This window comes from Prenolepis imparis, unplaced genomic scaffold (genome assembly GCF_030444845.1).
Source record: "Prenolepis imparis isolate NDT839.2.m4 unplaced genomic scaffold, iyPreImpa1.0 SCAF_9, whole genome shotgun sequence".
Taxonomy (NCBI): Eukaryota; Metazoa; Arthropoda; class Insecta; order Hymenoptera; family Formicidae; genus Prenolepis; species Prenolepis imparis.
The window spans coordinates 770752-785102 of NW_028141167.1; the positions used below are offsets into that span (position 1 = coordinate 770752).

At 32.5% G+C, this 14351-nt stretch overlaps 4 protein-coding genes across 9 annotated transcripts in view; 2 read left to right on the forward strand and 2 right to left on the reverse strand.

The window, feature by feature from the left end:
• The window catches only part of Myo61f (unconventional myosin 61F), a 41702-nt gene extending 38909 nt beyond the window's left edge, over window positions 1–2793 (forward strand). For all 5 annotated transcript variants that reach the window (XM_083047005.1, XM_083047008.1, XM_083047009.1 and 2 more), the window contains 6 exons: window positions 136–295; window positions 481–726; window positions 852–1067; window positions 1860–1960; window positions 2181–2283; window positions 2356–2793. In XM_083047005.1, the coding sequence (XP_082903131.1) occupies window positions 136–295; window positions 481–726; window positions 852–1067; window positions 1860–1960; window positions 2181–2283; window positions 2356–2370 (841 nt within the window). In that variant the 3' untranslated portion in view covers window positions 2371–2793. The remainder of the gene's footprint in view (window positions 1–135; window positions 296–480; window positions 727–851; window positions 1068–1859; window positions 1961–2180; window positions 2284–2355) is intronic.
• Window positions 193–4033, reverse strand: LOC145941126 (uncharacterized). Of its 2 annotated transcripts, none has more exons than XM_083047011.1 (4): window positions 3901–4033; window positions 3198–3367; window positions 2888–3077; window positions 193–327 (listed from the first exon to the last, which is right to left on the reverse strand). In XM_083047011.1, exons 2-3 carry the CDS (start codon window positions 3295–3297, stop codon window positions 2911–2913), a joined length of 267 nt encoding a protein of 88 aa, XP_082903137.1. In that variant the 5' UTR covers window positions 3298–3367; window positions 3901–4033; the 3' UTR covers window positions 193–327; window positions 2888–2910. The 2 variants fall into 2 exon arrangements, with proteins under 2 accessions (XP_082903137.1, XP_082903139.1); XM_083047013.1 differs by having other exon boundaries at window positions 3802–4027.
• A 1389-nt stretch (window positions 4034–5422) lies between these two features.
• LOC145940934 (PXMP2/4 family protein 3) lies at window positions 5423–8854 on the forward strand. The gene is made up of 5 exons (XM_083046596.1): window positions 5423–5667; window positions 5967–6062; window positions 6149–6296; window positions 6490–6609; window positions 6950–8854. The coding sequence occupies exons 1-5, from the start codon at window positions 5570–5572 to the stop codon at window positions 7034–7036; spliced, it is 549 nt and encodes a 182-aa protein (XP_082902722.1). The 5' UTR covers window positions 5423–5569; the 3' UTR covers window positions 7037–8854.
• The window catches only part of Srrm234 (Serine-arginine repetitive matrix 2/3/4), a 15309-nt gene continuing 8702 nt past the window's right edge, over window positions 7745–14351 (reverse strand). The window contains exons 6-8 of the mRNA XM_083046528.1: window positions 13175–14346; window positions 12916–13089; window positions 7745–11009 (exon numbers count right to left, since the gene is read on the reverse strand). Coding sequence (XP_082902654.1) covers window positions 10868–11009; window positions 12916–13089; window positions 13175–14346 — 1488 coding nt within the window. The 3' untranslated portion in view covers window positions 7745–10867. The remainder of the gene's footprint in view (window positions 11010–12915; window positions 13090–13174; window positions 14347–14351) is intronic.

Genomic DNA, 14351 nt, shown 5'->3' on the forward strand with positions numbered 1-14351 from the left:
TTATATCTTATATTATTTCATCTTTCATATACATATAGAATTTATATTTTACATTTGATATAATTTATGTGTTTTATATTCTATATTCTCGTGTTTTAAAATATTTGTTACGTCAAAAAACTAAATTTGCTGCAGATTTATCGAAGGCTTCATCACCCGGGATGGATCGCCTACCGAAATTAATAAGGCATTTATCGAATTAGCGAAATCGCAATGGCTTATTAGACTCTCGAAAACGCTTCCACGGGGCGTCTTAAATAACTATTGGCCACCATCTCCGTATTCATGCCGAGAGGTACGATTCTACATTCAATATTATAAAATTTTCTGCAAAATTAAACACACATTATTTCTATAATTATATAATTAAATTAATACAATGTGAATACGATATATGTTTTATATACATATTTATATTTTGCATTTCTATTTTGCTTTTTATATAATATGTTTTATACAATAAATATGTACATTTGGCAGACGTCAGAGCATTTGCGCGTGATGTATAAGCGATGGAAAGCGCTTTGTTACCGGTTGGCGTTGAGCCAAGAGGATAAGGAGCATTTCGAATTGAAGATTCTCGCAGAGTCTGTGTTCAAGGGTAAAAAAAAATCCTACGCGAGAAGTCTAGGTCCGAGATTCCTAAACGATCGACTTGGTGCAGAGCACAAAGCGCTACGACAGAGTTTTATCAATAATATTCTACCTTCCGGAGAAAATATGAAGGTAATAAAAAAAAAATATATATATATAATTCTGTAAATTTTATAATATTTATATATATATTTTCAAACACAATTTTTGCAATTGACCCAAGAAATTGGAAGTTCATAAAAATCGTCACTTTTCAGTACGCAACTCCTGTCATCAAATACGATCGGCACGGTTATAAGTCGCGCGAGAGAGTGCTTATTTTAACAGAGAACGCAGTGTACATCCTTGACACGCTTAAAACCTTTAAGCTTAAACATCGTCTACCTTACAAGGCTATTAAGGAACTAGTCGTCACCGGGGAATCCGATAATTTACTCATCGTTAGGATACCGCCCGAATTGAAAAAGGATAAGGTTTTCGATCTTGAAATTTTATTAAATCTTAAGACTCCTGGCTCCTTGCCGATTATGTCGAAATCGTGACGTCGGAGGCGAGAAAACACACGCAAAAATTTCTTAGATGCCATTTCGAAATGAAAAAATATTTCGATGAAACAGCACTTCAGATGGCTTTAGCACACTCTTAAAAAACCTCGAAAACTATCCTTTCCCCTTTATAATCAATCAACAGCTGTAAAATGTAATATTATGAAGCCCAGTCCGTCTGGTCTTTGCACATGCACAGTCATTCCAAATGTCAAAGTCTGATATCTTGATCATTTTACAGATGTCGATTGATTATAAAGGGAAAAGGATAGTTTTCGGGGTTTTTTAAGAGTGTGCTAAAGTCATCTGAAGTGCTGTTTAATCGAAATATCTTTTCATTAAAAAATGGCATCTAAGAATTTTCAGCGTGTGCTTTCTCGCCTCTGACGTCACAATCCAATATGGTCGCGGTGAGCACCCAGGAGCCTTAATATTTTAAATTAATATACAACTAAAACTTCAAATTAATAAAAAAATAAAAAAATTTGCATAAATAAATATAAATAATAAATATAAATAATAAATTAGTAATTAATAATTATATATATATATATATATATATATATATATTATATATGTACATATATACATATATATAGTTAAAGTAAACTAATCTACAAGAACAATAAAATTTTAGATTAAGAGCAAATAACTTTAAAAATCAATAAATATAAGAAAATATAATTATATAATATTCTTATACATTTCAATTTTACATAGGGCGATTTGATCTTGGAAGTTCCACATATAATAGAAGCTTTAACAAAAGCAATTAAAATTACTGGTAATCCAAATATTCTCAAAATCGTCAATACCGAATCGTAAGTATTTAAAAAAATTTTGATGTATTAAATTTATTTTTATATCTAAATTTAACTTATATCTGAACTAGTCAAAGTTTTATTTAATTAATAAGAGTTACAAGAATATAAACATATAATAATGCAGACATGTGGACTATTAAAAGTTTAATTTAGTTAATTAATTTGCTCTGATTTATCCTATTTCTACTAAATTTATAATACTGTATAACTGTTACAGCGTGTCCCATAAACTAGTCAGTGGTAAAGAAGGAGTCATCGAAGTTAGAACTGGTACCACTCCAGCGATCACTAAGAATCCACAGAGTGGGCACTTATTGGTGGTAAATATTCAAATCTTAATATTTCATCATTTCTCTTTTTTAAAATTTGTTACATAAATCGTTAAATTTCAGGTCGCTTCTCTGTAAAAATACTTCGAAAAAAATGTTTCGAGGACTGGAAGAAACGAGTGCTATGATGCTTACAGTGGCCTTAATACATTGTGATTTAGAGAATATGCGACAAAGTATTTTAGGAAGAATACTAATATATGATACTTTAACTTATATCTCTTAACGTAACCTGGCATTTGTGTACTTTATTGCGAAAAAACGATAAAATGACAATATGCAATTACTTCCGATATAGATTATATCGAAATTGTTTCAAAAGTACAAAGGGCACGGTGCTGTAGAGTGTCCTGTATAATATTTCCTTGTAAGTCAGATAATTATTATTAATATTTATTCTGATAGGAAAAGTATTCAGTTGAATCGTTGAGTTTATTTGTCAATAATTTATAAGCATTATTTAATATAAGCTAATGTAAACATAATAAACAAAAAAAGGAATTTCTGCCCTTTTCTCTTTCGTTTTTAACACGATTTAGATAATCTCAAATGTATAATATTAATTTATTAATATAAACAATTTATTAATACATACATAATACAACAGTCATCGATATATCATTGTTTTTGCGAGCTGGAAGCACCTTTCTTTGCGAGAGTTTTTCTTCCGTCCATAGCTGCCTCTCGCAATTCATTTTCTATAGTATTGTTCACTGCTTTTGAAATCAGTTTTTTCAACTTTTGCGTCTCCTGTAACTTTGCTTTCTTTGGCTGCACTGGAGCATCTTTTAAAAAATTAGAAATACTATAGTATATTATTAATTTCAATATTAGTACATTATTAATTTCAATTTTGTAATGTTCGTAACTTGATTCTAGAAAAGTTTGCCTTCTCTCATACTTACTTCCACGTCTTTGGATGGCAGCGCCTTTCTTAACTTTTTTGACTTTTGTCTTGACTGATGCTGGCAATTTTGTTTTAACCTTGAGCTTCCCTTGTGGCATTTCTTGTGTGATTTATTACTGTATTATATACAAATTCAAGTGCGTGGAATCAATAAATATTGCTCCTTAGCTGTAAAAAAAAGGCATAACAAGATTATAAGAATCACAATCTTTATAATATATATATTATTATACGTAAGAGAAAGAGATATATATAAATATCATTCATATAAATATACAAAAGTATACATGAATTATTCATGATGAATTATATATTTATCATAATTTACACGAATATAGTTTTCAGCAGTATATGTTAAGAATTATAAAAAAATATTTTGATTCTAATTAGAAATATATATATATAGTTTATAATTTTATATTTAACCTTGCGTACAGGTTATGTCATGTCAAACTAAATTATAATACGATATTACGCAATGTTTTTCATTGATTCGAATCATGAAATAAAAATTACTCTAATATCTCTAATATTACAATTGCAATATCATGCGTAATATCGTATTATAATTTAGTTTTTAATACGAATTGTGTGTGATTTACGTAATTTTCTCTCTTTCAAGTTTTATATCGTGCGAAAATCTGTCAATATTTCAAGCCTTTAATTCCTGCACATTATATTTATGTTTTATATATAAGCACCTTCCTTTTACTCTGTCAAAAAATATTTATTTTTTTCTTTTCCAAAAAGCTTGTTTCTATATATATGCATACGCTAGCACAAGCGTAAATAAATGCAACCACGTGACACTCGAAGCATCGGCAGTGATGCCAATGTCAGGGGCGAGCCGTGAGCGGCGGCGGGCGGTGGGGAGAGAGGCGTGGTGGGGGCTGGGAGGTGCGCGCGCCGTTTCGTCACTTGACCGCGTCACGTGACTGCGTCACGTGGTTTGGTGTGCCCCCCACCCCCACCTCTGCGCAGCCGCCAAACACGTGACGCAGCCACGTGACGCGGTCACGTGACGAAACGGAGCGCGCATCCCCCAGCCCCCACCACGCCACTCCCCCCACCACCCGCCGCCGCTCACACTCACCCCTGAAATTGGCATCAATGAGCATTGAGCATCGGCACTTGGTAGTCGGTGTTGAGGGTCGGGATATAAAGTCGACCCAAGTCACCGACAAACGAAACTCGGGTATTGTGTTCCTTTATCTTATTTTCACACAATACACGTTTATGATGACATTGATAGCTTATTTTTTTTTTTATACACGCTGCACACCGATGAGCTGTCAAAATTATTGTGGCCCGATTCCAAAAACGAAGTGATATGCAATTTTTCACGAATTCGGGACACGTCGAGCTCTATGAATTAATTATATATTTTTTAACCTTGCACAAATTCGACAGATCCCACAGATTAATGTTCTTTTTTTTTCGTTCGAAATATAAATTTTTTAAAGATTATAGTTTTATCATTCGAATTGCAAGCTTCGATCGAAAGGTGCATTGATAAATGTTGGAAATTAACAATTCGTGCAAATTATTCGATCATTATTCATATAATTCCTGGTTCCTAGTTTTATATTTACTGTGTATTTTTAATATAGAAATCAGAATTTAATCACTCCTATATGAAACAAAATCCAATTTGTCCAAGATATATATGCGACATCAGCTCTTCTCACTGATCTCTATACTATCTGGATAGACTATATCCTATAAAAGCACGCTGAATTGAAAGCTCACTCAGCGCCTCGGAATGTTCAATAAGGTACTAAATACTGTCATGACACTGCGCTGTCGATAAAGATAAATTAGAGGGGTTATTTAACCGAGTGGCAGTCTGAAAATTAAATTATTATTTTCAATTCCATAAACAAAAAAAAATGAAATAAAACAGAGAATTTTTAATTTGTAGTCAAGTTCAAATATAAAATCATATAAACAATTATTTTGCAGCAAGCAAATAATTTATTAACTCAAATTTATATTTAATTATATTAATTAGTTAATTAAATTAATGAATAATACTAATTAAATTACTTATTGGTTATAAGACAGGATAAATATCCAACTGTCAAATCACTCTCACTATTCACCATTATTACCAGCAGAACACAGTGTTTAGTACCTAATTGAACATTCCGAGGCGCTGAAGATCATATAGTCTATCCAGTTAGTATAGAGATCAGTGGCTCTTCTAGAACTAAATTACTTTCGACCATTAATTGCAAAACACGATGTATACTAGTGCACTTTGTACCTTGTTATTTGATCGTGGTCGTATCTATTTTGCGAATCATCATACGAATAGTTTTTTTCAGATCCAGAATCGAGGATAGGAAACACTTGCGGAGATTCGAAAAAATGTCACTTTCCAAGCCGAGCAATATTATTTATAATCTCGTTGGCGCATATTTTCAACGACTTTACACCAGCCCCTTGAAAACGAAAGCTATAACTAGGTAAAACCAATGCAAAATTTCATTGATTGTACATACAAAAGTATGCATAATCGACATGTGTATCATTTTAATCAGCAACTACAATTAACAATGTTTAATTATATATTTCTGGATATTTAAGCAAATATGTACTTTTCATATATATATATATATTAAACATTTTTTAATATATAATTATTCTAGTAAACATATTTATTATATATATTACGAATGAGGCTTAGGCCTACATTTGATATCATATTATTAGATCGGACAATTGAAATGTAACAATGAATCTGAAACGTAACAATTATTTTCAGCTGTATTATTGCGGCCCTTGGGAATTTAGTATCTCAGAAATTAATCGGTGCTAGGAAGCTTAATGAAGACAGTATCCTTGCCTTCGCTTTGTTTGGGTAGTTTATAAATTGTTGTTTACACTCCTAACGAAGTAGATTTTAAGAATTCAAAAGTGTATTTTTATGCACAAATATTCTTGTAGCCTATTCTTCGGAGGACCAGTGCCTCATTATTTTTACACATATGTGCCATTACTCGTGAGACATCCTCTGGGAATATTATTGATAGAAAGACTCCTTTATACACCATGTTTCCAGGCGCTTGCGCTTTACATGATTGCCATCTTCGAGGTATAGAATCTGATCATAGACTAATTGTTTTTACAAATTATTACATTTTATTATTGAACAATTGAAACTTGTAATTAAACGATATAGTAACTTAAATTCTCGTAATAAATATAGAGTAAATAGTTATTGAGATAAACTTGAGTTAAAAAACCATTAGTTTGTATTTTCATGCTAAATAGTTATCTATTTGCAGGGTAAATCCCATCGAGTGGCAAGCATTCAGATGCAGAAATTATATTTGCCAACATTGATAGCTAATTTAAAATACTTGACGCTGTTCCAATATATCAATATAAAATATGTTCCGCCAATGGTAATTATCTGTTATTCATATGTTATTCTGTCAGAATGCTTTCCTCGATATTCTTTTATTTTTAGATTAAATTTTTTTTTATTTATATTTATTTCTTATTTTTAATTAGAAATTTCTTTTCTATTTATAGAATTTTGTAATGTTTTTATTTATATGACATTATTTGTACTTAAATTATTGAAAATCTTTTCTCTACATACTTTATTTATTTATATTAATTTTTCATAATACTGGAATTGTTTATAAAACTTATATTAAATACTGGAATTGTTTATAAAACTTATATTAAAAACTGGTCATAAATATAAGGAATTATTAATTGTTTTATTTGATTTTCTAGTTGAGGGTCTTAATGGCGAATTTCGTCGGATTTGTTTGGATTATTTATCTTGCAAATAAGAGAGCGAAAGCTTCAAAAGAGAAGTAGAAGAATACAATTTACTGCAATTGCATTGTTATAGATATGTATAGTAACTACATGCAAATATGGTGATGTGCCTTTTTATATGTACCAGGTAACATTTATGATCACACTTTTCGATCGTTCGAAGCAAAAGTATTTAATATAAATAATGTATAATGTAAATTTTAAAGTGCTAATGATACTCTCATTATTTGTACAAAACGAACATAATACATTCCATCGTTATAATTTGTTAATGTTTGTCTAAGAAATGTACAGAATATATTGATTTTTATATATATATATATCTACATTAAAATTATGCTATACAATATAATATAATTAATATTTTTCTGCAATTATATAGACGTTTTAACAGATATCAAATATATATAATATATATATATATATATACACACAAATAAGAATATAAAGATTTACTTGTCAACTGTTTTTATTATTTATAGGAAATTATTTATATTACATATTTTTTTCTAAATTATTAATTTAATCAAATTACATTATCCTTCTTTTAGAATTGAAATTTTATATTTCACTAATATATTTTCATTAATTAAACTTAATGAATGTCGACATTTATTTAGCACTTTTATGTATATTTTTTATTTCATCTATATTGTCAGCCATAAATATATCAATTGTATAATCGCATTTTACGATCTTCAATATATACTTTTACAAGCTATGGAAGTTTTTAAAAACAAATGCATATGCGTTTAAGATTTTCGATTTAATCACACAACAACAATACAGAGTATATTACAGATATAATATCCGAATTTCTTTCATTTTAACGAGACAGTAACATTCGATGGCTGTAAATCATAAGCGGATACAGACACCGGGTTCACAAAAGCCACGTTGAATTCCTCTCAACAAGATGATTAACTTGTGAAGAGATCAGAGTTCTCTGCTCTTAACATAATTCGAGTTTTGAAAATAATTTTCTCGCACACTTAATTTTCGATACATCCGCAAGTGGTATAGAATTTATCATTTTCGGAAATATTTATAAACAATATCGCAGAATATACGACAAATATTTTCAAATTTAATTTTCATGTCCAACTTCACCGTATATTTGGAAATGAACGAGGAAGGAGCGATCTTACACAATCGTACTGGAAAAACTATATTCGAATGCGAAGAACACTACGCTATAATATGGAGTTCAACAGTTGATCGAATAATAATTAGGTCATTAGACATATGAAATGTTGTTTTTACATGGACAATTTTCAATCAATAATTTAAAAAAAACAAAATGTATATAATCGAAAAGATTGAATATCTATTGCGTTCCTCGGAATATGAAACTATTTGCATCGAATGTGTGAGAAAAAACTTGAGAGAAAATATTAAATATTTTCACAGAGTCGCACATACTTCGGTTCCAACATTTCATATGTTATAATATGACCCAATATCAGTGATCAGAGGAATTTCTTCGTTAAAAAGGAATCAGTCGTTTACGAGTGTGAGAACTAGCGCTACATAGTTTTTTTTTTTCTATCTAATTAAACGCGACTTAGACTTTCCAAGAGTATGGAGATCTTTCTTTAACCCTATACATACATATATCTTCGAGACTTAACTTCGCGTAACCGCACGTTGAGACTAGAGTAGTTCTAATTATGTCTTTTTGGTACGCTGCTGCCTGGCCTAATTACAGGCTCCAGAGACAACAATCTTCATATGACTAGAGTATTTTCTTCAAGTTGCGAATATCGCGTGTAAAAGGAGACTGCAGTATTATATACCACGGTCGCTAAAACTAAGAGATTTGCTCTATAAAATAAATAAATAAATAAATAAATAAATTTTATATATTGTACATATTATTGAGCTAGGGTATATTAATCCTTTGCGTGTTTAAAATTGTTCTTTGCTCCATATGTTCAGGAGGCCGTCAAATTCGTACAGTATTTATTAATAAATTATTTTTAGAATTACTTAGAAAGCATTTTTTTATAATTCTTATGTGTGTGTATATATGTATATATAAACTAAAATTATAAATCTGCAGATAAAAAATATAAAAATGAAGTAAAATAAAATATGCATAGAAACTGTGAGAGAAAGAGTATCGGGTCAAATATGACCTATAGATATCACGCAAAGGACTTTGACTGATTCAGAAAAATTTTCCGAAAAAATTTGTCTATGTACAAAAGAACAAATTATAACATTGCACTGAAAAATTATGAATACACAAAAAATTAAAGGCCTCTTTATAGATTGTCTATAATTCGCAATAAAATTCAAGACAGAATTCTATTTATAATTTTAGGGTTTTTTTTTAACATGTACGTATATATATTTCATGATACATATTTTAATTTATATATATTTTACGTGCTCAAAAGTTTTCTCCATTACATGACACACATAAAATAAAATTCATAAATAGTTTATGCGATATTTATAAATAATATATATCACATAAACATAAAAATTTATAAATAGAATTCTATCTTGAATTTTAGGTCGGGAATTATAGCTCGTCTAAAGAGATCTTAATCCACGAGATTCGTTGACGAGTATAAGATTTTGTGTTGTAGCATCATTTGCAAAACAATTGCATAAATAAATACTTGAATGATCGCTAAACTATAATATCAAAATATTACACAACGTGACTAGCGAACGGAGGACGCTCAACATAGAGCTTGCTCTACTATTATTCACATTTACGTAAAAGTGAGTGAATTGTGTGATTAGTGTAATTTGGAAGCGATTCATCAAAAATTCCGAATAGAATTTTACATTTTTAAAGATTGAGAGGCAAATATTATACAAAAATTTCATTTTACAGAGAGAGAAAGAGAGTTCTTGTATTTTGTTATTAAAATATCCTCTTATTTTGCATGTTTGTTTCAAATCTTTACTTTCAAATCAAAAATCTCTTCTAGAGAAAGTTGTTAGAAGATTAGATAAAGTTGCTGCACACCATTTCAATACGAGTTTGTTCGAGTAGAGAGGGAGAGAGAATATAATACATTAAAATTTACATTGATATTCAATTTCCTTCGCGATAATTTGCTAATATACTAACGATGATCGCGAAAATTACGCGTTCGGAAATAAATCGATCGAGAAATAATATCTTACCAAATAGAGAGATCGTTCAAATGGATGATGTCGATACGACGTCTCCGTCGAATATATCAAAGTTTGCAACTATTTTCTTTTTTTTTGTGTTGTAAGAAAAAATGAATAAATGCATACGTAATCAACGCGGATTCATACCTATGCACTATGCTCGGAATGACGTTTCCATTCAAAAATTAATTCCTCTCTATTAAAAACGTACGGAATTAAAAAATATATTAAATAACACATTTGAATAATACCTGAAGAGAAAAAAAAACGAATGATCAACAGCTGTCTTTACACATTCTTAAATAATTCTGATTATAATCGTTACTCTAAATTCATATAAAATTAATATAAACTTTCTCGCAAACATAAAAATATGTGAAAGTCGACTTGGCCCTTCAGATAAAGTTTTTCATAGTCGTCTTTGTCGCTCAGATAAACATCAGAAAATTTTATGGTTTGAAATTTTCGTTGATAAAAATCGACTTTCAGAATTAATTCTATATGCCTGCACATTTCGGGAATCTGTCGTTTAAAAAAAAACCTTAACAGATCCTTAACTCTTTGGAATATTTTTCGATTCATTCTATGCAAAATTACCCAGCATTTTCATTCCAAAACTCGATGACTTCCGTCAGGTCAGTAAAGAAGAATTACGCCGCTCCGAGTCTAGTGTATGAGGAGGAATATTCTCGCTTCCGAGATCCGGGAACATTTTTTTACACAACTCACGTCTTAACGCGTGTAAGACGAGCTGCGACTCGCGGAACAACTAGATCGATGACGCGTACTGGAGCAATTGCTATGCCTGCTGCTACTCGGCGACGAGGGTGGCGTCGGCGTGGGTCGATGATACGGGATCGGACGTTTCCTCGCGCTAAAACGAAAACATATGTTAGTACACTGCGATCTCTCTTCCTCTCTCTCTGTAAAAAGAAAGCTATGTTATTTGAAAATACAGATATTAATCTTGAAAGAGCAAGAGAAAGATATTATATTGTCTTGCGTATTATAAAGAAAGAGAATCAAGTTAATTACGAATGATAACGATAATAGTTATGAACAATAAGTAGTAGTTATGAATAAAATAAATAATTATATGACTATATATTAAATATAATGAGATGTTATTAACTATTTTTAACAATGTAAGTTTATTTTCATTTTTAATATTAATTGATGTTAATTAGTATTAATTAATTAATGGTAATTAACACACGCAATGATTATCAATTATTAGAAATGACACTTATTAATTATGTCGATTAATATACATGTGGATAGTGAAAATTCGGTTATCATAAAACTGTAAAAACAAATAGTAGAATGCACATGCAGCGTGACAAAAATAAATTAAGCAAGCTATAAAAAAACGGGGGATGTTCAAAATAAAAATATAATAACTCACCTGTGTCTGCGAAATGTTTCTCTGGAGAATTTCAGCGAGGGACGAGAAACACTCGGAAACCGGAATAAAAATGTAAAAGAACTAAGAAACTAAAAATTGAGAAATTATAACGAAAGAAAAAAAAAGTTTGTCTGTTGATAGATGTTTTATTTTGCGATTGATAATAAAATAAAAGGAATCCTATCTCTCTCCTACTTGTGTGAAAACAATATTTAATTTACATATTTAAAACATACACGCATGCTATATAATCTACACACAATATTCGTAGATCGAGCTACGAGAGTGAATTGATTAAAGAAAGACGCAGGGAAGGGAGGGATAAAGAAAGAGGCAAAAAAAAAAAAAAATCTTACAAATGAAAAATCCGAGAGAGTACGCGAAATGAAAGGTTAACTATAAGCTAAATTATTATATTCTACGAGCGAGATTGTGAATAATTAGGATTGCTAATAATTACGGTTGCGATAATATTTGGTCATAGTTTACATGAAAGTTCCTACGCTTTCACACTATTACATTTGTCAAGTAAATCTGTCAACTTCGATTACATTCATCTCTTGTCGGCATATTATAATTATATCCATCGTGTATCATCGCGTCGTTTAATACTTTGACCAATAACCAGGGTCACTTTGATCGTGCGAACATTTTTCATTCGCTCCAAATGTCAGGATTGTTCAAACAGCGGCAAAAAAAGTATTAATCAGCTCTTCGTACTCGATTGCACAGTGTTAAAAAAAATCTACATCTATACCGAGGGAAATATTATTTTATAAATATTAAATTTTAAATAATATGCCTCTGCCAGTTATTAAATACCCTGACTGTCAAAGTATTAATCGTTTATATATATAGTCTATATATCAGACTTTTCTTATTACTGTGTATATGTATATATGCTGTGCGAAGCCATAACTCTATCTTCTATGCCTGTCCCTCGATCTGTCCCTGTAGGACACAATAAACACAATATTAGCATATCGAAAGCCGAAATCTGATCGAGGCCTGATCGTTATTTTGAGAAAGAATTTTGTCTAATTATTCTTTTTTTTTTTATCAAATCTTTGAATGATTTTTCTCGAAAAATTCTTTTAGTTGTATTTCTTCATTTTTCATGATTACAATAATATAATATCGTTCATTACGGATAATGTATAATGATAACTATAACAAAACTTTAACGAAAGAAAATTAAAAAATGTAAATTATAAGAAAAGTGTACAACTGTGATACAGTGACAAATTAAAATCTACGATTACGGTGGTAGACTCACGACTTCAATGCACGCGCGCGTGCGTGCATGTAGAATGCGTGATATATGTATATATATAAACCTACCACGACAAATAACGAACATACACGCGATACCTACCTCGTGATGCGCCGTCTGTCGAGGAAGCTGGGTGAACCGTGACGTCGGGGTATAGACGGCGAACGTGATCTGGTGGAGGCGGAACTGCTTGAGCTAGAACGGGAGGATCGACTGGAGACGCTGCTCGACGATCTTGACGAGCTGGAGAAGCTTCTGCTTCGACTGTGTCTCGAGCTGAAGAAAGAGAATTAAATTATTATTTAATCTCGTTTTTATTAATTTGAATAAATTTTATTAATTCAGGACACATAAGTCTCACCGAACGGAAGAACGCGAACTGCTCCTCGTACGGCTGCGTTTCTCCTTGTCCCTGGATGTTCTCGACGCTGATCGCGAGCGACTCTTGGACTTCTTGGATAGCGAACGGCTGCGTGACCTTTTCTGCGACAGCGATCTGCTTCTGGAGTTCTTCGACAGAGACGAGCGGCTGCGCGATCTTCTCTTTGACAGCGATCGATTTCTGCTTCTGGATCGCGAAGCGGATTTCTTGCATCTAGAGGGAGATCTCGACGCGCTCGTGCGCTTCGATTCCGTCGAGGATGATCTCGATCGGGATGAGCGTTTCGTTCTTGCTTTGGGCGACGATTTCTTCGTCCTGGAGGCCGATCTAGAGGTCGATCGTCGTCGATCTGGCGAGGCTGATTTCTTGCCCCGCGAACGGGACCGCGATTTCTTGTCTCCGAACGGAGATCTGGAAGACCTCGCTTTATTCACGACGGATGGTGATCTCGTGCACGACCTCGACGCCGATCTGGAATACGATTTGCTCTTCTTCGGCGATCTCGAGCGCTGATTTGATCTAGCTAACGAAGCGCTGGATGGCAATGGCGGCGGCGATTCGCTCGGCGAGCGCAGTTTCATCGTCGCGTTATCCTCTTTGGATGTGATCGTCGGCGCGGGAGAACGAGAAGACGATTTGCTCTTGGATATTGGCTCTTTCCTTGTCGACGTGATCGGCGTTAAATCTTTCTTGCCGGAGAAACTCGGCGATCTCGATGATCGACGATTCATCTTGATCTTGACGCCACTGGGAAGTGGTGCAGAATCGACCTTCTCTCCGCTGGATTGCTGAGGTAACGGCAATGACGGTGGTGACTCGCTCGGCGATCTAATTTTGATCGCTGCTTCCTCCCGAGTGAGAGGTAGAGCCGGTGAAGGCGATCTGCTGGAGACAGGCGATTGAATGATCGGAAGAGCCTGTTGTACCGGTTCTTCGGATCTATCTCGAATTGGCGCGATGGTTTTTGGCGGTTCATTCGGCAGAGCGATATCTAACACACTGTCTTCTCGCCTCTCGACCTTGATCTTTACGGGAGTGATCACCTTCTTCTCTAGCGTCTCCCGCGCCTTCGCTGCCAAACCGCTCTGCAATCGTTTCAAAGTATTCAGCTCCATAATTCTCGTCCTCTCCTCATCTTCTTCTTGCTGCTGCTGTT

Bases quoted from the DNA above. Each gene is read 5' to 3' on its own strand.
- LOC145941126 (XM_083047011.1), bottom strand. From the start codon at position 3,297: ATGCCACAAGGGAAGCTCAAGGTTAAAACAAAATTGCCAGCATCAGTC. The intron at 3,078-3,197 runs GTAAGTATGAGA...ATTTTTTAAAAG, and splicing joins TGCCATCCAAAGACGTGGAA to ATGCTCCAGTGCAGCCAAAG.
- LOC145940934 (XM_083046596.1), top strand. From the start codon at position 5,570: ATGTCACTTTCCAAGCCGAGCAATATTATTTATAATCTCGTTGGCGCA. The intron at 5,668-5,966 runs GTAAAACCAATG...AATTATTTTCAG, and splicing joins AAAACGAAAGCTATAACTAG to CTGTATTATTGCGGCCCTTG. The intron at 6,610-6,949 runs GTAATTATCTGT...TTGATTTTCTAG, and splicing joins TAAAATATGTTCCGCCAATG to TTGAGGGTCTTAATGGCGAA.